The sequence below is a fragment of the Pseudorasbora parva genome, chromosome 21 (assembly GCF_024679245.1).
Source record: "Pseudorasbora parva isolate DD20220531a chromosome 21, ASM2467924v1, whole genome shotgun sequence".
Classification (NCBI taxonomy): domain Eukaryota; kingdom Metazoa; phylum Chordata; class Actinopteri; order Cypriniformes; family Gobionidae; genus Pseudorasbora; species Pseudorasbora parva.
This window is the reverse complement of record NC_090192.1, coordinates 3,760,192-3,786,514: the sequence shown is the minus strand read 5'-3', so window position 1 is coordinate 3,786,514 and position 26,323 is coordinate 3,760,192. Positions and strand designations below refer to the sequence as shown.

Genomic DNA, 26,323 nt, shown 5'->3' with positions numbered 1-26,323 from the left:
CTTCGCTCCTCCTTTTATGCTCCCGTCACTTGGCCGCGGGACGAGACCGGTGTGTCACGCAGCTGGTACTCATTACCACTCGTCACCGGCCCGCCCTCGTGGTCCCTCGCCGTGCTGCTTGCCACATCACATAATCAGATACACCTTTGATTATGTAATGTTTTGGAATGTAATGTATGTTTACAATATTAGTGTATGCATTGTGAACTCCACTCCTCCTACTGTACACGACCCTTACGACTCCAAGCAAAATCCGGCACTAAAATTTGAAATGCCGTTCATCTTTGGGTTTTTATTTTGTTTTCAAAATGGAGAAAGTGCCTGAGTCCAGCATTCATTCCTGAATGATTAGAAAGATGAAGAAATTTGGGTGAGGTTTTTCAAAGTAATACTGTTCATATCATGTCGGAGTGTCTATTTTTCTATTGTATTTGGATGTTTATGATGTAGATTGAAAGGTTGTGGCATGTGGGGAGGACGTTTCCTCAAGGTCTTTCATCAAAGTAAAAGCAAATTGGAACATTTTTGGTATGCGTATATGGTTTGCTTTGTTTTGTTTCTGGAATTATGCAAGATATTACAACAAATGCTGTAGATGGGATGGGAACTACATTTCCCATGAGGCAATGCTATGGAATGTGCACGCGTATGTATGGGGATCGTTGGAGGATGTAGGAACAGAGAACGTTTGTGTTTGCTTAAGATTGGCATATAATCTTTTATTTGAGATGCATCCCGGGTTTTTTGTTTTAAGTGCTCTTATTTTTTCTTTCCTGGCTTTAGACGAGTTAATGAATTTGAACTTGTGTAGATTTTCCATTGCATTTGCTTTTATTTCATCTCTCAAAAATGTTATAATTCAGATAAAAGTAGGCTTTGATGAACTACCTCACTCTAAATTTCTACAGATTTTCTTTCTTTTTTTTTTTTTGGCGATGTAGTTGCCCGTAAAATGTTAATACAGATTTCATTATTTATTTATTTCTAAAGTGAACTATTGTCAATAGTAGGCAACGTATAGTTTTGTACATTATGTAAACTTCACCTAGAAGTAAAAGAACTGAAATGTAAATTTGATCTTTTTGTTTAATTTTCTTTGTGCTCATTTTTTACAGTTCATGTGCAATACCCACTGCTGTCATGCTAGTTGTAATCGCTAGATCTAGACTTATTAGTTTTATGTACCCAAAGGTAGAGATATGTTTGGTACTGTCCGATAAACTTTTCTTTTCTTTTTGTCAATGTTACATAACCTGTCTTACCAAAAATGAAAATCTGTGGCTGATGTTAGCAAGGTTCCATGTTTAGCCACGGGACTTTGATCAACATGGTAAGTCCAATCCAAAAGCATCTGTAAAATATCTTGAATTACCAATATGTTAAGATTTGGTGCTGGCATGTAATATTTGCTAGCAATGCCAGCCCAACAATTATTAAAGTGCTAACTCTGTGTGCACTGAACAGCATACAGACAATGAGAAGTGCACTACTACAAAGAATGCACTGGGATCGTATGATACCAATTGTACATGTACTGCAAATAAACACCAGTTTGAATCAGAGGCGTTTCTTCTTATTCTGTCTCATTGCAGCTCAATACACAAGGGTTATATTTACATTTTACACAGATTTTAGACGTTTGGAACATTGACAACCAATCAGAATCCATCCTACTCGACCATTTAAAGATAGAACTGCAGCATGCGCTTAGGATAAACAGAACACGTGAAACGTGCATTCCGTGCCTGTTTTTGTTTTGGTCAATTTACCCAATAGTATTTTGATATCACAGGCTGCCAGTTGGCGGAAAACAAAGCATGTCGCTGCCATGGAAGCCAGAAAGCAAACTGCGTCAGAGATCGCAGATTCTACCTGACCTAAAAAGACTCGGCATCCGTCAAAAAATAAAGAAGCTCATTAAAACGCACATTGAAATTAGAATTCACTTGCGCGTCCAAAGCGAGAAATAGATGCGCGTTTGAGGCAAAATTCGCTTCTTGTGGGAGGGGCAAGTGCTAGGCAGTTGTCTGTGTGTAACCCTATGTGTGTAACAGGCCTGCAGTGCCCCTCTCCGAAACTGAAGCTTTCTCAAATATTTTTCCTTAAAGTTAGCTTATGTCATTAAAGGCAGTTATCATCACGATGATTTCATTTCAAGTGTTAGTTTTTAAAATAAGTTTAGTTTTACTTAGTTATTTGATGCTATAAAAACGGGGGGTGTGACGTCATTGACAGCCGAGATTGACGTCTTCTCTGAGTGAAGTTGTCACTGAGGCACTAACTGACTTTTTTCGGGATTTTTGGGAGCAGATTGGAGCTTTAGCTTTAATCTCTACATTTCCATAACTGTTTATTTCACACCAACATAATTAATTGTTCTGCATCTGTGAGAGTGTGGGTGGGCTTTTAATATCGTAGAGGTACTTCCTGCTCTCTACTGCACTCTACTGACTCGGTTCCAAGATGTCAGCGCCGTGCAGGCCGCCTGAAAGCTTCAACTATGGCAAGCGGAAACAGATGATGTCGAGTCGTCCATATTTTTTTACGGTTTATGGTGTGTAAGATGGCTGATGTTGATCGAGCATTTATCAAGAGAGTCACCGCTCTGTATTTGCTCTGGAGAGGAGAACAGCGGAGGATTAGGCCTCATTGGGTGCGTTTACATGCACACCAGTAAGCTGATAACTCCAAAAAATCAGCTTATTGAAATAACCAGTTTTCCCCGTTTACATGCAAACCAGTAAACTGACAATGCAAGTAAACCGCGTTTACATGACTATTAATAAACCGGGTTATTTTCAGCGGGAGATTCATGGCTCATATTATCCCTCATCAGTTCCAGATGCAGCGCTTTGACTGAACCTCTTCTACTTCTGCATGAGGTGATAACACATCTTTACAATTTTCTAGGTCTTAAGAGTCTGTATTTGTGATATGTCCTTATTTCATGTAAAACGCTAGTTCGCTCTGTCTGGATGCGTTTTCTGCTCAAAGTTTGCGTGTTTGTCATATATCACACATGCACACTTCAATAAGCCGACAGAAAGCAGGTTAATGCTATTGCAGGCTAATGCAGGTTAAGGCAAAGAACTCCCTGCCCTGACCTGTTTATGACTGTACTCCGATAAAAGAAAACGGGTTACTGCGTTTACATGACCATGTTCATTGTCGGCTTATTACGCATAATTGGCTGTAAACGCACCCAATGTCGCTGTACTTGGGTCCACCAGACCCTCCGGAGGCATACCCAGTTTGGCGAGTTTCACCACTTGCTCCAGGAGAACTGGACTTGAGTCATATAGCGCCGTGTGCCTGCTCTCTGCCAATATCAGTCATTCCTCCATGTTGAATGAGCGACTCCGGGCGGGCCTGCCCCCGTTAATCGCATCACTTCACCACGTGATTGCAGCAAGCAGGCTTCTGATTGGTTAACACGGCTTGAACAGATTGCAAAATTCAGATTTTTAGCACAAAAAGCACTAAATAAAATAACAGAATTTGCCTCTTTTGAGGTGACATCACGTTCATCGTGTCATGCTAAATGTGTCTATTGCGTCGCAGGACCTCAAGAAGCTCGTCAATGCGTCTTTACATTGACTTGACATGGAAATCACTCGCTCCAGACGCTTAAAACTCATTCGGGTTGAAAACAGCATTACAGTATGGCTTTCATTGTCAATTGCACTTTTTCCTGTTGTGTGTCCTCAAACTGGCAACCCATGTGAGCATCAAGTCTGAGGAGGAGAAGGGGGCGGGCAGACTATATATTGAATTTGGACTGCAATACCCATTTCAACCACTAGCTGTCATTCTTACATACTCCATCTTTAACAGCTGCTTCACGACCAATTTCAAAGATGCACATGAAAGGGGCCTTTAGGGGATGAAATGCGACAAATGTATGCGGATGATGGAGATGGTGCAAAGGTGGTTTTTCCTGGGCTGCGTTACATATTTTAAGCAGTACTTATGGACTGTAAAAAAAAAAAAGAAAAAAGGATGGACATATCTCCACTTCCTTCCACTGTAGAAAAATGAAGCCAAAGTGTCTGAGGAACGGTCGTTGCTGATTGTCATTTGGAGCCAGAGTCTGCGCAGTAATGACCCTGAGGCGGAGCCGTGGTATCGAGGTCACGGACATACTTCCACAGACTCAATCACAAGCACAATGTTATGCCACATTTTTAGATCATAAAATAACTAACCAACTGACCTTTTTGGCGTACCGGTAAGTCAACTTGCGTAGACCGCCTATCAGAAGCTAGTTATTTTAGTTTAGAAAGTTTTTTCTTACACAAACACACCACTTTGCTTCAGAAGGCCATTATTAACCCCCGGAGCCGTGTGGAGCAGTTATATGATGGATAGATGCACTTTTTTGGGCATAAAAGCAGGAGGAGCAATGATATTTTCTAATATAACCCTAGGTGTATTTGTCTGCAAATCATCATATACACTTAGGATGGCTTCAGGGTGAGTAAATCATGGGGTAAGTTTTTGTGTGTGTGTGTGTGTGTGTGTGTGTGAGAACTATCCTTTTAAACACTGCCTTATAAGTCAAGCTAAATGAAAAAACAGCCACATAAAGTAGATCAGATCACTTTTACAAGAGGTTCTTTTCAGTTTGCCTTTTAATTTAGGTCTTCGTGAATAATTACATACCACCACAGTGACACATGGTAACATTTCAGCACAGCACAGAAGACTAATCGTCATGTATGACCGTAGTATAATAGTCTAATAATCATAATGATGTATAACATCTTCACATACTCTAAATATGCATTAAAGACTTTTGTAAAAGCTGTCGATCTAGTAATATCCATGTTGAGCAGCAAAAAGCACTTTGCTTGAGGGCACAGTGGTGATGTCCAGTTTCTGGGTCTCTTCTTCTTGAGCTTGAACCTGAAACATTCATATTAGCAGCCTGGAAAGTTAACCATTAGGCTACGGCCATCATGCTAATATATATATATATAATATGACCTACTATGCAATAGAATGAGCTGAGTCTACAAAATCTAGGACAGTACTTGACCACTCGTTTTCAGAAACATCCACAGAGACTTTCTATGCACTTAATAAATAAAAAATATGAGCTCAATTGACAAAAGTCACATTTCTAGCTTCTTTTAAATGAAAGTGGCACTTTGACAGTCTCAAAATACCACCGAATATGCAAGAAAAAAGTATTCGGCGCAGAGATCTGGAGCTATTTTAGTCGAGTACGCTTGCAATACATTTAGCAGAATGAGACCTCGACAAAGGCACCGTCCCACTGTCATCATACGTGACATGTTTTTCTGGGGCAGTGGTCTGCTTAATGTGGCAAAGCCAACAGATCTGCTCCAACTGTCCTTATTAGCATTCAGACTGGGAGCCGCGGACACCCAAACGATGCATGATTTCACTTCAGGACCAGATTCAGATCCTCCGTTCCTTTATTTGTTAGCTGAAACCTCCAAACAGAAGTCGCTTTAAACGACAGGCGTAAAATGGCTTGATTAATGTAACACTGCTGGAATGATGGGAGCCTCCTCGAAAAAGGGATAGTGGAAGGCTTTTAACTAGCTGTACATAAAATCGTCCATATCATTAATGTAGATGCCTGAGACGACAACATCTTGCGTGGTCCTTGTGACTTTGGCTGTGTTCGTGTTTTTTTTTGCATTAGATGTCACTGGTACGGCTTCCAAGAGCCAGATCCCCCAGCGTGGAGAAGAAGTCTTCCATTTCTTTCTCCAGGAGGCGATTGCGGTTTTCTGCGTCCTCGCGGGCACGTTCAGAGTTTCTAAGTTTGATCTCGAGCATGCGTTTTCTTTTTCTCTCCTGTTCCATCTCTTGCTCGAGTCGCTCCATCTGCGCACACAGGGCCGCGCTGGACTCTTCCAGCCTGCAGAGGGCAGAGCACAGGCGTGAGTGGACCATACATTACAAACATCACCAACAACTGTTTTCAAACTAGGGTCAGGGAAACCGCAATCTGAGAGAGATGAACAAATTTTAATAGTTCATGGACTGGTCAAATTATTATCTTTTGTTTATTCTACTGACAGACAAATAACACATTTTCAAACAAATGTGTTTTAAAGGTATGTACATCAAACACCAAGTCAATATATTAGTCAAATATATGAACACACACACACACACACGTTTGTTGTTGTGACACATGGGGACATACCATAGGCGTAATGGTTTTTATACTGTACAAACTGTATTTTCTATCCCCTTACACTGCCCCTGCCCCTAAACCTACCCATCACACACACACACACTGCCCCTAAACCTACCCATCACACACACACACTGCCCCTAAACCTACCCATCACACACACACACACTGCCCCTAAACCTACCCATCACACACACACACTGCCCCTAAACCTACCCATCACACACACACACACTGCCCCTAAACCTACCCATCACACACACACACTGCCCCTAAACCTACCCATCACAGGAAACATTCTGCATTTTTACTTTCTAAAAAAACTCATCCTGTATGATTTATAAGCATTTTGAAAAGTGGGGACTATCCTCATATTTCACCCTCTCCTGTAATACCTTTGTCATTTGCATGTCATTTACACATTTGTGTCCTCATATGTCACAAAAACATGCCCACACACACACACCGGTTCACAATCTTTGTGTAACTCCATAAGCGTAATGGTTTTTATACTATACAAAATATACTTAATACCCTACACTTAAACCTACCCATCACACAAAAACTTATGGCATTTGATACCTATATATATAAAGGGGTGTTTTCCCAGCATAAAACACAAAAACCTTTTTGCAGGTTCTCAATAAATAAATACAGGTTCTGAAATATGGAATTCCAAAGCTGACTTGATCATTAATAAATACATAAATATACGAATAAATGTAAAATAATAATAATAATAAATATAGCTGCTAGCAGCCATTATCGGGGCCAAGCGCAAGAAAAGCAAACAAGGAAGCCAGCAGCAGACCAACTGCAAAAATAAGTAAAGACATTTGGAGACAATTTTTAAGCAAAAAAAAGAGACAATTACATGTTTTGTTTAATTATAGCGCCACCAAGTGGCACAATCATACCAATTTGTTTGTGTGTCCTTGGAGTGAGCCCATAGAAGTGTGTGTCAATTTTGGTGGAAATATCTCATTTTGTTTTGGAGTTATAGACATTTATGTGAAAAAACACATAAAAAATGACTGACACGTGACTTTGATTGGATTTTACTACCCCTTACTATCAATACTTTGAGATTTGGGCTTAAACATTCAGCTTTCGACCTATGTTTCCGATTTTCTGACGCTGGTTTCGTCTCGATCGGACTAGCGGTTTCCAAGATATCAGCTAATGTTTTATAAGCACTTAATTACCACGCTGCACAAACCGTACATCGAAACCTGACAAATTTGGTATCGTTGGACTCAGCAAGGATTCAGGAGTCCAAAAAAGTTACTCCCATCAAAATATGTCAACCACACCCAAAGTTATAAGCGTTTGAAAAAAAAAATCCACTAGGTGGCGCTGTTTCAAAACTTTTCAGGCTACTTCAGGGCATCGTGGTGATGACCCAAACCAAGTTTCGTAACGATCCGTTCATGCATTCTTAAAATACAGCATTTTAGCACATTATTCAAAATGGCCGACGCCCAAAAAGGCTAACATGGTAAAATCTGATATCATTCGACTCGGCATGACGCCTTTTCGTGTAAATCGGACTTACGGTCTAGGACGAGTTTGAAAAAGTTGGTTTTCAGTTAATTAAAAATGGCGGGAAAATTTACATTATGGAAAATGACGTCATAGTGTGCAATCGAATAGGCTTGAGCCAAGGAATCAGATGAAATTAAAGCTGCGAGCAGCGATGACGGGCCCAAGCCGGGGGCACCGCCACCCCGGTGGCATCAGCTTAACTGTGCACAGCAGGCCAATAGGCATTTAATATGGGAAAAAATAAATAAAGGGACTATGTCAAAGTCAATTGAATTCACCTCATTAACTGCAGCAACTGGTGCTGCTATGACCAGGAACCACAACACTCACATCTCTGAGATCAATTACATTTTATTCTTTAATTTTATGTCAGATGATGTCAAATGTCAATTTCAAATGAGTGCAGAATACTGTCCAAATGCTGAAGTTGTATTATCCTTACACTTCTCTTAAAAATAAATTAAGCCAAATCACAGAGACCGCAACAATGATTTTAATATCAGTGTCAGGTAAGAGTAATATGCGTGCATATAATTTATGGAAGTTTATTATAAACAGGCACTTTAATAAGATCATGTGAAATTAACTTTTTTTATCCATTTGAATTCTATCAATAAATAATTAGTTTAAAGAGGTGTCATGCGTGATCTTTGCAAACACAGCACATGACCTTCTTTAAAGCCCATGTTATAGAAAACAATTAAAAGTATTGGGACATCACTTTCAATTATGTGCAAATATATTTTTTGCAGCTCAAAATTTTGTAAGTTCAGAAGACCAGTATTTAATTAAAGATATAATATATGTTTTAGTTTTTTACTTATTTTTCACAATAAAGTGATAGATATTTGTGATAGCCTATGATATGAAAGGGTTAAATTATGAAAACACAAGAGAAAAGGTGACACACACACAGAGTGAGAGAGACCCCCTCCACACACACACACACACACACACACACACACACACAGTGATCCTAAGAGAGGGAGAGGGAGGGGGGAGGGGGAATGACAGACACAAAATCTAAACAGTGAGCGAACATTGTTTTTATTTCACTGTCTGAAAACACTGTTTTGCAATAACAACAATAGTTTTATCTTCAAAACAGTGTTCCCTAGGACATATCCAACCTGGTTACTAAATAAGGCTACACTTCCAACTTCTGGTTATTCTATATACCGGTAGCTCATTGGTTATCATTTTTGTCCTTAAACATTAATCTTCTCATTTTTAAGTTACACACACCAATTACTTTTTGTTGAAAAAGACAATTAAATGTGTTTTTTCCTTTGTTAGTAATTTTTTTTAAATATTTATATGTTTTATTAATAATTATTTGTATTAACACAATTATTTAACTAATTATATAAAACAATATTGTCAATGCCCTACAAATAAACTGGTTTTATACATTTATTTTTTTATTCAAACCCAGAATAATATGTTTTATCATTTAATGCAGGCCAAAGCACAGCATTGAGAGGTAATCTTTTTAGCGCACACGCACACACACACACACACACACACACACACACACACACACACACACACACACACACACACACACACACACACACACACACACACACACACTCATGTCTGGTTCACTATCTTTCTGGGGACTCATAGACGTAATGGTTTTTATGCTTTACAAACCATATATTCTGTCCTCCTGCCCCTACCCCTAAACCTACCCATTTCACAAAACTTTCTGCATTTTTACATTTTCAAAATAACTCATTCTGTATGATTTATAAGCTTTTGTACCCATTGGGACCTCAATTTAGGCCCCTACAGTGACATGTGTCCCCATGAGTCTGTGTGCATTCAGGTTGAAGTCCCCACCAGGCTAGAACAACACACACACACACACACACACACACACACACACACACACACACACACACACACACACACACACACACACACACACACAGTAGTAATGCTGAAGTATGCTGCAGGCAACTCAAATCAGCTCAGCCCATCCCCCCATCCACAACACCCCCCTTCACCCCCCCGCCCCTCACACACACACACACACACACACAAACACACACACACACACACACACACACACTCATGTCTGGTTCACTATCTTTTTCTGGGGACTCACCATAGATGTAATGGTTTTTATGCTGTACAAACCATATATTCTATCCTCATACACTGCTCCTACCCCTAAACCTACCCATCACACAACTTTCTGCATTTTCACCTTTTCAAAGTAACTCATTCTGTTTGATTTATAAGCTTTTGTACCCATTGGGAAGTCCCCATGAGTCTGTGTGCATTCAGGTTTAAGTCCCCACCAGGCTAGAAAACCATTCACACACACACACAGAGGTAAGGTTTTTTTGCTTGAAAACTTATACAATATTGCCCTCTATTGGACATTTAAGGGAGAGCATAAGTGTTGAAAAAAAAAAAAAAAAAAAAAAAAAAAAAACAGTGTGCTATATAGAATAACCAGCAGGTGGGAGTATAGCCTTATTTATGAACCAGGCACTTGTGTTCTTATTTTGTGTTTTTTAGGCTTTTGCTACGGGAACACCGTTTGAGATATCCAATAACCGTTCGCATTTTAGCATCTTCTGTATATTTACTTCATGTTGTCCGAGTTTGGAGAAGATTGAATGAATCGCTTTTGAGGAGAAGGTAAAAACTCAGAGCTCGCTTTGCCACTTCTTGTTATCTTCCAACCAAATTATCTGACTTCCTGTTGGTCAGAGCTAATGACTGTAAATTAGAAAGTTGTCCGGCTCAAAATGTACAATATATATACCGAGTTTGGTGAATGTAGATAAAACTAACCCCCCCACTTTGGACAAAAGTGACACACTTCCTGCTGCCAGTTGGTGGCGCTATAACTTTGACTCACAAAAGTCATATCCATGTGATCGGCCTCTTACAACGAACACACAGCTGAAGTTTCATCAAAATGAATTAATGTATGCAAAAGTTATAACACACTTCCTGTTTCCCTTTTCTCGCCATAAATTTGTCTCTTCGCCACGGCCAAACCGTTCGAGGTATCAAAAAGTTGCTCGCAATTTGGCATCCTCAGTGTCTTGACTTCATGCTGACCGAGTTTGGTGCTGATCGGGTGAATCGTCTAGGAGGAGTATCGCAAATTCCAGAGCATGCGTTTTCTGAACAACCCATAATAGCTCACTTCCTGTTGGGCGAAGCTTATGACTATGAGTGCGGAAGTTGTTTGGCCCGATGAGATCTATAAGTGTACCGAGTTTCATATATGTACGTGCAAGTGTGTTTAATATATAGACCCAGTTTTTCAAGGGGGCGCTGTTGAGCCCCCCCTGCCACGCCCGGGGCAAAGGCCTCTGCCCGACCCTGTTGGCCGCGTATTCCGATGCGTGTGCAAAGTTTCAAGAGTTTTCGAGCATGGGAAAGGCCCCAAAAATGCCCAAAAGGCGAAAAGATAATAATAATAATAATAATAATCCTTAGAAGAACAATAGGGCTCTTCGCCCTTTCAGGGCTTGGGCCCTAACAAGAATTTTGTTTCTATCCCTTATGGTTCAAAAGTTATTAGCATAAACATGAGTGAAACTTTGGACAGTTGGTGGCGCTAGAGGGAAGGGTTTAGAGACTCCAAATTTGGTCTGTTTACTATTGGTACTGACCTCTATCAGTGTACCAAATTTCATAACTTTCCTGCAAACGGTTCTATGGGCTGCCATAGATTTCCATGGCGGAATAATAATAATAAGAAATCTAACGATTTCAAGAGGGGCTCCGCACCTTCGGTGCTTGGCCCCTAATAATATATATATATATATATATATATATATATATATATATATATATATATATATATATATATATATATATATATATATATATATATTTACATTTCTTCGTATATTTATGTCTTTATTTATGATCAAGTCAGCTTTGGAATCCCATATTTCAGAACCTTTCCTGTTCTCTAATCTAGTCCCATCTGAATATCAAAAACAGGTGTATAATAAATCAAGCCTGCTTAATGGCATTTAAGAAACAAACAGCAGCCTTACTTTTTAATTCTGGATTCATAAGTGTGTTTCTGCTTCCTCAGTTCTTCTTTCAGCTCTGCCACGACGCTGGTCAGAGACGAGGGGCTTTCGTCTGCGTCTTCATCCACGACTCTAATGACTGGTGCCATGTTCCCGTTGTCACTGCAAAACACAGCGCTGGCGCGGTTCTCCACAGTCCTGCCGGTGTCATCTTGCTCGTTGGGCTTTGGTTCCTCCTCGGGCCGTTCCTCCTGAGCACTCGGCCCGTCTTCGGCCCCTGTCGGGTCACCGCCGGAGTCTGGCGCTGATATCTCACACGATGAGGAGGACCAAGGTGTGCTGTCTATGCTCAGCACGCTGCCCAAACTCGAAGAGGATGTGACATTATCATAGGTGGACAGTCTCTGAGAGGACCCCGAATCTCTGGAGCGTTCTCCGGAGGAGGTGCGGCGATGTCCCCGCAGCGAGGACAACCCGTTCATGAGCCAGTTCCCACTGGAGGCTGTGGTCACATCCACCACCGAGCTGCCCACTTTGGCTGACTGTGGCCGGGGAGATGTGCCTTTAAAGGTGTACTTCCACCCTGGAAGTGTCTTACCCTGCTTGCTAGGGCTGATGGCCGTCTCTCCCTTTCCCTGAGGCACCGGCTTGGAGGTGCAAACGGCATCCACAGATGAGGCACTGCTACTGGTTGGGTCATTCTTGGCTGTGGGTGGACAGGTGTGTAGATCCTCCTCAGAGATCCAGTCCACCAGGTTGGACTGCTGATGTTGCTGGCTTTGGTCCTTCACCTCCATCTGGTTCTGTGACGTCTCAGAGTCTTTTTCAATATACAGGCGATCATGCTTACTAATCAGTAACGTCATGAGATGCTGAACAAGGGAGGTGCCTGTAAAACACACATGCAAAGGTGATGATGTAATCATGTATCCTGGTGTACTTCCTAAATTGTGATGGACAGGTAAGTTACACTACAGTATTTCATTAACTGATATAATGCTAATACCAACCTAATGAAGTTGAGTGGGACAATAATACACTGACAACTACCAAAAACAAGAGGTGATGAGAGCTCATCACACACAGCTTTTCCACAAGCTGAGAAGGTCAGAACTAGAAGGTGCACTGTGCCATTCATCCTCATGGCAACAGTAATGCAATAATCATTAATTTATCAACATTAGACTTCACATAAAATCTTATGTACGGGTGAAAAAAAACCCTAAGAAAGTTATTTAAATACATATAAAACATTGAATGTGAATTGTCATGCAGGGAATTCTGGGAATGCCAAAATTAACGTTTTTTTTCCACTAAATTATACAATGACATTCTTTTTTACTTCAAAAACTGTAAATGTAACAGTATCTTACTGTAAAATTACATTAAATGTAAAAGAAAAAAATTACTCAAATTAAGTATCATCAACTTGGATGTTTAAGTAATTTCAACTTAAATTACATTAAACTGAGTAAAGATCATGTTCCATTGAGATATTTTATAATTTCGTACCGTAAATATCAAAAATGTATTATTAGTAATATGCATTGCTAAGGACTTAATTTGGACAACTTTAAAGGTGATTTTCTCAATATTCTGATTTTTTTGCACCCTCAGATTCCAGATTTTTCGAAAAGATGAGTCTCATATGAGGGTCACATATGTACAGTATATGGTATAGTACATGCTTATATTTTGTAGTGCATATTATAATTGATTTATGCCAGAACTATAAGCTACGCTTTAGGCACAGCTGGAGCAGCCGCACCGCAGGTGTCCAGTTTTAAAGTGTGTCTTGTTTTACAAACTAATTGGTTTGAAATTCAATAAGAGCTTACCTTCCATAATAGCCACTGGATCCTCCATTTTAGGACGAAGGATATTTGGTCCAAACACGGTGGCCAAATTCTGCACTCCCATTTTGTTTTCATTTGAGTGAGACTGCACCTCATCCAGAAACCTATAAAAATGGAGTTCACTTTGAGCACTGAACCATGAAACGACTGACAAGAATGTGTCTGAAATGATTGTGTTGGACCTACTTGCATATATATTTCAGAAGGTTGTAATTGGCAGCTGGAAGCGTCGTCACTAGCTTCCCTAATTCCTGTATTCCCTGTGGAAACATGACATCACTAAAGCGATCGCAGCATCTTAAGGTTTGAAATCAAGTGAAAATATGAGGTTTTTCCACATTTAATGACGACCATGCTTTTCTAAAAATCAGCTGATTATGTGTATAATTACATGAAATAGACTTGAGCGTCACACATCTTCTGAATCTGTGCATTGCATCATGTCAGCTGTGAAATATGTGGGAGGAATATTGGCTAGCATACTGCATACTGACTGTAACAGCTTTCTGTTTTATAAGCACACAAGCATACTTTTTGACACCATAAGGCTGAAATATTTGGCACCAATACCGCCAAACAGCTCAATACAAAACTAAATCTATAAGCAAGTCAGGGCAGCTCTATTCATTCATATGGTAATTCATTAAGCTTGTTCCAACATAGCAGTTGCGTTCAGTCTGTTCAACAGATGTGTTCGTTTATAATTATCAAAGTATTAGTTTCTTATTTTTCATATATGGAAATATTATTAGTTTTTCCAAAGTTTTTCACTACAAACAAGCATTTGATTCCAAACTAACTATTTAACTGAATGTCAACCATTCTGTTAACATTTTCTCAATGTTATAAAGTTGGTTGGCAAGTTTGATGTTTGCAACCCTCAACAATATTTTATTAAAAAAATATTTTTAACATTATTCATAGACATCTAGCAATGTTTATGAAAATAACAACCATGCACATGTTTAAACATATTCCGGATTAACCTCCTTTTTCCACTCACTATTTGTGGGAAAATAAATATGTACTCTAGTTAAATACACATTTGGATCATGTATGTTTTCAAATACAAATTTGACTTATCTACATTTTAGGGATGCACAAATATGAAAATTTTCAGTTAACAATATCATTAAATATGAACATATATCTGCCGATACCGATATGGTGGCAGATATATACAGTCCCCTCCACTATTATGGTAAATATGAGCAAAGGCAGCTGAGGAAATAAATTGCATTGTTTATCCTTTTGAATTTTCACCAAAAAAAAAAAAAAAAACGTTTAAATAAAAATTAATAACTTTTCATTGAAGTAAAACAATTTAAAATGGGGGAAACTCACACAATGAAATAAATGTTGTTCTTCAATGCATGTTGGCCACAATTATTGGCACCCCTAGAATTGATTATGAGTAAAACAGTATATTCTCCTTCATATTTACTTTTATTCTTTTTAGCACACAGGGGTGACTAGGAGCATGAAACTGTCCAGCTATGAGTTCCTGCTCCACAGGAGTGTAAATATGAGGGAACACAAAGCCCAAATTCCCTTAATCGTCCATCACAATGAGTAAAACCAAAGAATATAGTTCTGATGTGCAGCAAAAGATTGACAAGCTTTACAAAATAGAAAGTGGCTGTAAGAAAACAACAAAAGCATTAGAAATCCCCGTTTCCATCTTCAGGGCAATAATTAAGAAGTTCCCATCAACTAAAGATGTTAGGAATCTGCCTGGAGGAGGACGTGTGTCTATATCAGTCTAGTGCATGGTGAGGAGAGTTTGAGACTGACAAACTCTCCAAGGATCACAGATGGAGAATGGCAGAGATTAGTTGAGTCTTGGGCTCAGAAAGCCTAAAAATATCAAACAGACCCTACATCACCACATGTTGTTTGGGAGGGATTCAAGAAAAATCCTCCTCACTCATCCAGAAACAAACTCCAGCATAGTCAGCTGTCAGACACACACTTCAGACAGGACCTGGTTCTGTGGTCAGATAAAACTAAAAAAGGAGCTTTTGGGGGGACAAAACAGGGATAAAAGCACCCCATACCCAGGGATAAATACACTGCTGGATCTTTGATGTTGTGGACCTATTTTTTAGCTGGAAGTCCTGGACATCTTGTTCAGATTCATAGTATCATGGATTCTAGCAAATACCAGCAGATAAAAAAAATCAAAACCTGCCGGCTTCTGCTAGAAATCTTATAATGGGCCGTGGTTGGATCTTCCATCAGGACAGCGATCCAAAACAAACATCAAAGTCAACACACAAATGTGTCACTGAACACAGAATGAAGCTTCTGCCACGGCCGTTCCAGTCCCTGACCTGAACCCTATTGAAAATGAGTGGCTGAACTACAGAGAAGAGAAGAGCTGTGAATCTGAAGGATCTGGAGAGATTCTGTATGGAGGAATGATCTCTGAACTCTGAACTCATCAGGCATTACAGAAGAAAACTTAGAGCATTGGGAAAGGATGTCGCAATAATTGTGGCCAACGTGAACTAGAGAAAAACGATTACTTCATAATGAGATTTTCCCATCACTTTCAATTGTTTTACTTCAATGAAAGGTGCGAATTTTTTGAATGAAAGATCAAAAGGATAAACAATGCAGATTTATTTTCACAGCCGCCTATTATGCAGTCACTAAATATTAATATTCTTAAAATATACGCGCCATCCTCAATAAGCCTCTTGCATGATATGCCTCTAATATGATTTATGACCTGTAAGGTATGCCAGAATAATAATCATACACTGTTTAATAATAGGCCAGAGGAGAACTGGCACCCCGACTGAGTCTGGTTTCTCCCAAGGTTTATTTTTCTCCATCATGCCCTGATGGAGTTTCGGTTCCTTGCTACTGTCACCTTTGGCTTGGCTTGCTCAGCTGGGGACACTAAAATTATGATCTAAGTTATTCAACTAAATATACAAATAAAATTAACTAATTAGGTCTTATTTAATTCTAAATACTGATCTGGCAATATTGTCGCTCTATGATAAATTAAAATGAGTTGATAACATCACTGTTTTCTCCAGAACGACTGTACAGCCAAATCTAATTTTGTTGCAATATTGTCCTGTTTAACACTGTGAAGCTGCTTTGAAACAATCAGCATTGTAAAAGCGCTATATAAATAAAGCTGATTGATTGATTGATTGATTGATTGATTGATTGATTGATTGATTGATTGATTGACTAACCTCCTCCTCATCTTTGGCCAGGAGCTGAGCACAAGTGAGGAAATCTTCATACTTGCAGAAAGGTACGACTGGCTCGGGCAGCTCCCTGAGATACAGCTTCAGCAGGGAAGCCACAGTGTGGACATCAGTGTTGCTATAAAGAGCATTTATAGGGTTAGTACCAACAGTTGGAGACTGTTTATTGGTTCTAGGTCTTGGAGTAGTTGGGTGGTACCTGTCAAACTGAGGTTTATCTCCACAGTCAAAGGCCTCCTGAAGGTCCTTGACGAGGTTGGCTTGTCCTGGCATCCGGAACAGGCCTTCTTCATCAAGCCCCTGTTCCCTAATGAAATCCACACACTGCTCAACCAAGAGAGGGGCGAGACGTGGACCAAACTTCCTTTCGTACTGTACGGTGTCCTCCAAATGCTGCCCAAATATGCCTGTAGAGATGAATCAGTTTTCATTCAGTTTCAATCACTTTTCTAAAATGACAGATTCTTGTACATGAGCGTTCATAATAGCAGTCACTAATAGCACTCCTTACAAAATGTGCCATGGTATTTAAATTCTTAAAAAAGTTGGCGCAATTGTTCCATGAAGAACCTTTAACATATGTGTGGTCACACACATCTGAGTGTGTTAAAGTGATGTTATAATGCTACTCTGCGCTACTATGAGACACTTGTTCACACTGCAGTGAGCGAGATCATATTAGGCATGGTAAAACATGGTACTCTGTGCGGTAAATCAAGAACACCAGATTTAAACCATTATAAAACAAAGAGTTGAGCTCAACTGTATTTAACAATGATTCGTTTTCTAAGGATGAAGGTATTCAAACTGTTGCTCACATGTCTAATAAAACACATCATATATTAAAGCGGCTTTGGTGTTTCTATGGTTTCTACAAAATAAAACCGGAAATTTAGTAAAATTATGTGGTTTGATGTCATTAATAGGTGACGCAGGGACACGGTCCGCACTTATGAATTAAATCGCTTATTTCACTGGATATAAAGATTCTTGGAATTTGGGATAATGTATACAGAAGTCTACAAAAAATATAACACATTTTCAAGTGTTTTTTTGTGTGGATATTTTAATCCAAAAATCTTACATGCTTTGCCTTTAAGAAAAATGGTTCTTTAAAGAACTTTTGGGGAACCCAAAATAACTATTCTATAGTATTACTACACTAAAACTCTATTTATTATTCAAAAATATTATTGATCTGACTGTACTGGCGCTGTTGTATTAAAACTGAACTATTAATTTTCGCAGAACTGCTATATAGACGACATTAACTAATTTAATAGTTAATAATTTTTACAATGGAACTGAATCAACAATGAACTGACTTCAGCTGAACAAAAACCAAAATGCATAATTTTTCTGTTATCACTGTAAAGCTGCTTTGAAACCATCTGTATTATATAAAGTGCTAGCTATATACATTTATGCATTTGGCAGACGCTTTTATCCAAAGCGACTTACATTGCATTCAAGGTACACATTTTTTTTACATTATTATAAATAAACAAGTCACCTATATAAATAAAGGTGACTTGACATGACATTTAGTTTTAAGAGTTTGAGGTAATCATGTAATATCTACTGTAGTATCACCATTGTAAAACAGAGAGAAAACATGATAGCCTTCTTAGCCGTTGGCCAGGATACATTTTTTAATAGCAAACCCTGATATTGACAACTAAAGGAGCTAATACACTGATATATACGTGTGACGCATGATGCTGAGATTTTAGCAGCATAGCTTAGCTTGATTAATCATGATTAATCACATCCAAATATAATAGCCTATATATGTGTGTACTGTGTATAATTATTTTCTATATTATTGTTATATTATATTTAAATGCACACACATACATGTATACATTTATATAACTAAATATCTATACATAATTTATTGTAGGCCTATATATAAATGTTATATATAATTATAACATATTTCTTAAATATATACATGCATGTGTGTATTTATATACACATAATAATTATACAGTACACACACATATTATGTAAACAGACTTTTTGGGATGTGATTACTCATTTGACAGCACTAATTTTAAACATTTTTTCACTTATATTTACTTGAAATTCACTCGTATTTGATTGCAGGCCTATATTTAAGTATACTACAGAAACAAATAGTACTTTTGCACATGCAGTATGGATGTAAAAATCTGTTTGTGGTTACTGATCACATGACTTTGTTCATCACTCTTATCTTACCACACCTGCAGTTTTCTGACTGACAGCTTTACTCCAAACGACAGTACAGCAGCGGGAAGATTCACAATTACAACGAGCATCGAAGTATTTCAGGGAACGCGAAATAGAAAGAAACTCTCGGTTTTCACGTATTGCTTCTCTTTCCATCAGTGTCCTGTCAGCGCATCCGGGTTCTTATCTCAGGTAATCTTGTTTGTGGTAGAAAGGTGCGCGACCATTGATGTGTTTCATCCGTACTAACGACAAGAAGACTAAACAGAAAGAATGTTTTAAGGTGTATATAGTCCACAATCTTGTCTTAAGTTTAATCATATCGATCGAAACTAAATACAAAAGCAAGGTCTTTAAAATCCAGTTAATCTTGGCGTTAGTTTGGTTGGCGAGACACTTGGAAAGGAAACACGTTCCCGCCGAAAAATCTTTCTTCCGTCTTACTGTAACGTTACGTCAAAAGATAAAATTGACATATTGTTCAGCTTTTTACTGTTCAAGCTGCTAATGGAAGTAGAGACACGTTGCCTTGCCATATTGTCTCTGACTGAGAGCAGATATCTTGGACTTGCTTACATTACTTGTTTGAACTTTCTATTAATAACAGGGCCTTTGTAATTAAATCTCTGGATAGTGAGGCATCCTCTGCTCAGTGATATATTTGTCAGCTTAGACCATGTCTAACACTGGTCATAGCCTATCGTGTGAACTTACAAGAAATGTCCCAAACAAGGGGTTTTCTAACTTGCAGTATTTGGTGTGTGTGGCTTGTTTTGGTAGCTGTGCTGGTCCACCTGATATTTACCTCCTCCAAATGGAGCCCATATGACCCGTCTGATGGCCTTCACCCAATCGTCCATGTCACTCTGGGAGTTGGCCATGAGCAGAAAAGACTCATGGCTCATCGCAGCCTTGTCTTTCTCACCAGCTGAGACAGAAATAAAGAGAGGCAATCTGTGAGATGAAGGTATTACCTGTTTTTCACCACTACTTCACTTTTTTATTACTCAAAGATTCATATATCCTTGTGTCTTACTTATGGAAGTTTGTTTCCAGCACATTAAGTGAATTTACATCTCTCAATTCTGACTTTATATCACTCAATTCTGACTTTATATCTCTATATCTCTCAATTCTGACTTTATATCACTCAATTCTGACTTTATATCTCTATATCTCTCAATTCTGACTTTATATCTTACGATTGTGACTTTATATCTCGCAATTATGACTATCTAATTCTGACTTTATTTCTCAATTCTGACTTAATATCTCTCAATTCTGACTTTATATCTCTCAATTCTGACTTTATATCTCACAATTCTGACTTTATATCTTTATATCTCTCAATTCTGACTTTATATCTTTATATCTCTCAATTCTGACTTTATATCTCTCAATTCTGACTTTATATCTCACAATTCTGACTTTATATCTTTATATCTCTCAATTCTGACTTTATATCTTTATATCTCTCAATTCTGACTTTATATTTCTCAATTCTGACTTTATATCTCTCAATTCTGACTTTATATCTTACGATTGTGACTTTATATCTCGCAATTATGACTATCTAATTCTGACTTTATTTCTCAAAATTCTGACTTAATATCTCACAATTGTGATAAAAAAAAGTCAGATTTGTGAGATGTTTAACTAACAATTGTTAGAGAAAAAAGGCAAAATTTCGAGTTAAGTCGCAGTTATCTTTTAAATAGTTTTATTGCGTGGCGTTAACAAGCTTCCATACTTGAGTAGTTTTATGTAAATGTATTTAATCAGTGTTCATGTGTTAAAGCTTGCAATGAAGATTATTTGCCCAGAGATTAGGAGCGTCTGTTGTTGCTTTTTAAATTATTTGAATATCACTGTTTTTTCCACACCAAGTCAACTTTTAGCAACTTAATTTTTTATATGGTTGGTAATTAATTGTATGTATCTTTTATTTGTAAATGTTATGCCAATATATATTTCGGTAGTCCTTCAAGCCATAGTATCACACTGTGGTTCAATCTATCTGGCTTTCATTGGCATGAGCAGCTGAAGCCATTATACATCACGATAACTTAAAGCAGAACTAGAACGAAAGAGCCAGAGTAATACAGATATTTCCCAATGGCGATTGGGTCTCCAACAGTAAAGGATAAAAAATAGAACAACCTTCATAATGGCTTCAGTTTAAAGCTTAACAATGAGAGGGAAAATAAGCAACTGGACAGTCAATATTCTGCCGGTCAGATAAAACGACTGGAGGAATAAGTAATGAGACGATAAGTGTTCACAGCAGACTCGACCGAACTGACAAAACAAAGGACTGATGCAATTAGGATAAATAAGACAATTGGACCCAGCAAGACATCTGAGGCTAGCGCTCTCATACGCAGTGGAAGCCGACTTGGAGGCATAATGAGGACCCCCTCATTTCTCACCATGGTGTGGCATTTTGTTTAGCATTCATGTCTCTTTAGGAAGTGTCAGAATGTCTGCTGATATTCTGGGAGGGAAAAGAAAATGGGCTTACGGTGGAAGTATGCAACAGTTATCTGATTAAGTGAATTCTGGGGACTTTATGTAAGCTGAGACTATCCCCACCCATTGCACTTTGGTGAATTAATCACCATTTTATTTTTTAATTATTGGTATCTGATAATGTGGGGGCTTATTTTTCACACACTCGTCGATGTTCTGAAATAGACTATTCATGTGATTCGTGCAAATCAGTGATTTTATTTGGGGTGGCTTGTGGTTATATTATCTAAAGAGAACTGACTGTTTTCTTTTCGTCTCATCTCTGTATGATGCTTTAATAAAGTAATGTTTATAAGCACTGCTCTTTTTGGTGTGTACAGGGGTAACTGCAAAAATTTTACTTCTTTGCATTTTCATTCTGCCCATATGCCAATTTTGTTCAGACCAATTATTTGTAACATACATAATCATTTATTAGACTGAAATGTGAGGTTTGACATTTTACAAAACTTTTTAAAAAGATCTATTATTTGAACTTGTTAAATCATGTTGTTTAAATCATATTTTTTACAGTGTTTTTTATTTTTTTTCACCAGTGCCATAGACATTGGTGTTGGTTTAAATGTACATTGCAACCTAAACAACATGTAGTTCTGTTCTAATATCAGAATTAACTAAACATAACTGCTGATTCCAAGAAACTTTTGGTCACCTTTTTCATAGGCCAGAGTTGTAAAAATCTTGATAACATTATAAGTGGACCTAAGTAGCAGTTCTTGACCCTTTAAAGGGTCATTTATGAAATTAACATAATGGCAGTAAGTATTCTTTCATGGAAAATAAGGGTTGTGGCCTTTTGGTAAAAATAGGCAATATGAAACCAAAATTGATTTTACTTCAGTCCATTGATGTTTCTAATTTATGCATCCTTGTTACCTTTCCTTTCCTCTTCCTTTCCATCTTCTTATTAGGGATGCACGATATATAGGCCACAATATATTTGTCCATTTTTAATGTTTTTGTTATCGGCCTGAAAAGAAAAACTGCCTGATCTATTAAAGCCAGTGAATAATGTGTCCTTCAGCTGAGACACTTTGACATAATGGTTTTAAATTGCTTAAAATATGATTGGAATCACTTCAAAAGGTAAAATACAGTTCAGTGCAACATGCGCAGTGTAAGTTTGTCATACAGGCTACATAAAATTATAACGAGAACATTATAATGGTGTTCTTGTGACATGGCTTGTAGTGGTGAGACTCTTTTTTGAAATCAGGCTCTTAAAAATTAAATAAAAATTTGCATTTAGATTTATATAATATTTTATTATATTTATAATATAAAGAATTATTAGTTACCGGAGTCGGCCAAAGTTTTCATTCAAGTCAAAATGTTTCAATGTCTAATTTAATTTTTTACCTGTCAAGTGCCGTTTATGCAGAGTGTGGAAGGCAGCAGAAGTATAGTGTGATTTACTGTACGACATGGAGGCATTTTCAACTTAAAATACACAATAAACACAAAATGTGCTTTCGTAAAATAAAGAAAACAAAACAGAATGCGCTTTCTGTCGATTCGTCACTCTGAACTGCAGAATCCGCCGTCAGCGCTGGCATTTTGTTTTTAGACCCGATAACCTCGTTCAGCTTCCCAAAGAATCCAGCGTTAAGGGAACAGTGGATGCAGTTTGTTTTTTCCAGGGCAGCAACGGAGTTATGTGTGTGTGTTTGTTCCCGGCATTTCAGGTCGAGGTCCAGTTCGATGCTGTTTTTGCACATTATTTGAAACTGAAAGATGGAGCGGTCCCAGCGATAAAAGATCTCGGTCATGATTGGAAACCTCAGGCGGTGAGTGAAACTGCATCAAATGTCTGTGTTTTGTTGGCAATCGGTGCATAAGTGCATATAATGTAAACAACACGAACGTATAGTGAATCAGAAGTTATTCAGAGTTAATCGGAGTTAGTCTCACAGCACAAACGCTGCAGGAGTCAGATTACATTAATCGTGATGAATGAGCTGAATGAACTCTCCTGATGAGAGCTGAGGTAAACGCGTCCACGCTCGCGGCAGCCGTTCACAGCGCGTGTTCAGTCTGGCTCGTTATCAGTTTATGCTTTGGAAACACGATCCTTCAAATATACTCCAGGGTTTCTACTGATACAAAGCCATATGCTAATCGCTGAAGTAACCCTTTAAGCTCCGCCATTTACATGCTGTCCAGGAACTTGGCTGTTTTCAGAAAGAATCGGTACAGTGTATCTTTCTTATATAAATCTGATAAAACTAAAGACACTTAAGAGATATGAAGAATATAATACTACTCTATAGGTACTCAATATTAACATGAGATTGGCAGAAACTGTGTGTGTTATGGACCCTTAAATATAAACATGAGATTAGTCGAATAGTGACTTAAATGAACGACTACCGGTCGGGGCAGCCCTAGTATTGACCCATACTCCAACAATGCTGTAACAGTATTTTAAAGAAAACAGTAGATAATTATCATAATTTCGATTACTATATAAGTGCATGAATAAATGCATTACCTTGGGGTAGTGGTGGTTTGTGCCTCCTTGGCTTAAAGCAGCCCTGCCCCATGATGCACTTGAGAGATTGAGGTGGTATAGAAGATTAATTTTGTGCCATGTCTCTTACTCCAACAGATTGGCCATGAACCCCAGCACCGCCCATGCTGTTCTCAAACCACACAGAATTCATACTGCCGAGGTATTGGCTTCAAATCTTCAATAAAACGCTCTCATCTCAAACATGTCCCAAAGTGGATAAGAAAAAAAAAATCTGGAACACGCTAGTCCATACGATACGTCCTGGAAAACCAGTGAGTAGAAAGTACTTTTGTTGTCCCAGTTCAACTCAAGCAGCACCACTTCACTTCTGTTTCTCTCATTCCCACTGACTTCTCACGGTAGACTGACAGAAGGAGACGGCCTGCTCTGTTAGTCCTTTCTAAACACCTCACTGCACTTACGCAAACAAACCACACCAGATGCATCAATCTCAGAGGACCTGCTACTTGGGGAAATCCTCACTAGCAGATAACTATCTTAAAGGCAAAACTTTGAGGAGGCAAGCATGGGTTAGAAGATCCAGAGGCTGCCAGGACTGGGGTCACAATCATGCTCCACGCTTTTGTTTTCTGAGTGCTGTGCAAACACAGAAGCAATCTCCAAAATAATGCCAGGCTTTTCTCATTGGTTTAGATCCCTTTTTTTTGTAGCACTTGTCATTATGCCCATGCAATGAATGGTGCCATTGTTAGATATTTAAAAGCCCCAAAACATCATAAGATTGCTGCAATATTTTCAGCACAGTATGTTAAAGGTGTTTCTGAATCTCTGTGCAGTTGTAAATCATGTCTTTCCATTTCTCCATTGTTTTCGGATCTTATTAATTTTCTGAGTAACATCACAATCATTTCTATTTGTCATGCTATTGTTTGTTTTGCATGGAAAAGGTACTTTGTCAATGAGATTGTTTGACTGAAAGGAGCTGAAGCGTGCTGGTCAGCCGGAGACTGTGGTTAAGGGCTCTTCTCTGGGGAGGAGATGGTGTGTTGACTGATCTGACATGGGAAAGTGGTGTTGGGGGCTGGGGAACTGCTGTGTTTTAGGCTGTCTTATTTATTTTATTTGGTGCATTACTTGAGCTAACACAGAATTCAGTTATCTAAATGTTTATGATGCACTTTAGGGGTGAAAAATTGATTTGCTGTTTGAGTGTAATGTTTGTTGAAGAGTCGTGATCAAAATAAAGTGTTAGCAGATCATCTACTAATACTCTAATGAGAGTTAATTGAGATGTAGTTGCAGAGTTACTAGTTAGAGTGTCTTAATGTGGACCATTGAAATAAAGTTACCAGTCTTTATATATTTAGTCAAACCAAAAATGATTCAGACACCAGATATAATGTTTTACTAGCGGGTGAGGAGAGCAAAATAAATTAAACTGTGATATTATACCCAGACATTCTTCATACAGTGACTACTAGTAAAATGGATACAAATTTGGGAGCACATTTTTGATGACACTTTGACCTGACTGTTTTTTCTTTATTTGCTAATGTGGCCTTTTACACCACAGACCGAACAAAATGAAGCATTACTTGAGCTAAATTGGTATTATCTATATGTTTTCTTAGATTTAACAGCTGATTGGTTGATTTTAATCCATTGCATCCCTTTCTATCAAAGTTATCTGAAATTATCAAAATGAATTTCTGACACGTTCTTGTCATATTTGAAGGTAAAAATGTTGAAAGGTTCAGAAATAAATTTTGGTTTGACTGTATAATGGATTATACAAATACTCACAATGCTGTAATGCATATGTTTTCATAAATATTTTTAACCATAATTAAAATGCATTATAATATTTGCAAATTCTTTCTCATGTGTTGTAACGCATTATACTTTCTAAAGGTGTAGGAATTAATGAAACAGTTGTAGCTCTAGCGGTTACAATTATTGCATTACAATGCATAATAATGTAGTGAAATCATATCACATATATAACATTTCACATCTAATATTATATATATTATCACTTTACGTCACGTCATCATCAATCTCATTTAGTTTAAGTGCCTAAGTGTAATACAACATTAAACATGTTAACCAACAAGGGTTAGACTTTTTTTTACCAGGATCTGCAGAGATTGATTTTTTATTTTTTTTGTCTTAATCTTTTCGGCCATATTGCTCTCTGACTTTAACAGCCCTGGGCTGTATTTTCAGAGATATAAGAAATTAATTTTTTTCCCTATTTTAATATGATATGCATGTGAGAGAGAAAG

The 26,323-nt window shown here is 38.1% G+C and overlaps 1 protein-coding gene and 1 long non-coding RNA gene across 4 annotated transcripts in view; one reads left to right on the top strand and one right to left on the bottom strand.

Annotated features, from left to right (window-relative positions):
* Nucleotides 1–4,613: 4,613 nt before the first annotated feature.
* Nucleotides 4,614–26,323, bottom strand: part of arhgap22b (Rho GTPase activating protein 22b) — a 35,681-nt gene continuing 13,971 nt past the window's right edge. Inside the window, exons 4-10 of the mRNA XM_067429941.1 lie at nucleotides 19,842–19,964; nucleotides 17,022–17,229; nucleotides 16,808–16,940; nucleotides 13,779–13,852; nucleotides 13,575–13,696; nucleotides 11,758–12,625; nucleotides 4,614–5,893 (exon numbers count right to left, since the gene is read on the bottom strand). Of these exons, the coding sequence (XP_067286042.1) occupies nucleotides 5,671–5,893; nucleotides 11,758–12,625; nucleotides 13,575–13,696; nucleotides 13,779–13,852; nucleotides 16,808–16,940; nucleotides 17,022–17,229; nucleotides 19,842–19,964 (1,751 nt within the window). The 3' untranslated portion in view covers nucleotides 4,614–5,670. The remainder of the gene's footprint in view (nucleotides 5,894–11,757; nucleotides 12,626–13,574; nucleotides 13,697–13,778; nucleotides 13,853–16,807; nucleotides 16,941–17,021; nucleotides 17,230–19,841; nucleotides 19,965–26,323) is intronic.
* On the top strand, nucleotides 19,073–25,849 carry LOC137056006 (uncharacterized). 3 transcript variants are annotated; one of them, XR_010900159.1, is made up of 4 exons: nucleotides 19,073–19,228; nucleotides 19,817–20,003; nucleotides 23,192–23,352; nucleotides 24,174–25,849. It is a non-coding gene; the product is annotated as an uncharacterized lncRNA (long non-coding RNA). The 3 variants fall into 3 exon arrangements; XR_010900157.1 differs by having other exon boundaries at nucleotides 23,251–23,352; nucleotides 24,174–25,848; XR_010900158.1 differs by lacking the exon at nucleotides 23,192–23,352 and having other exon boundaries at nucleotides 24,174–25,848.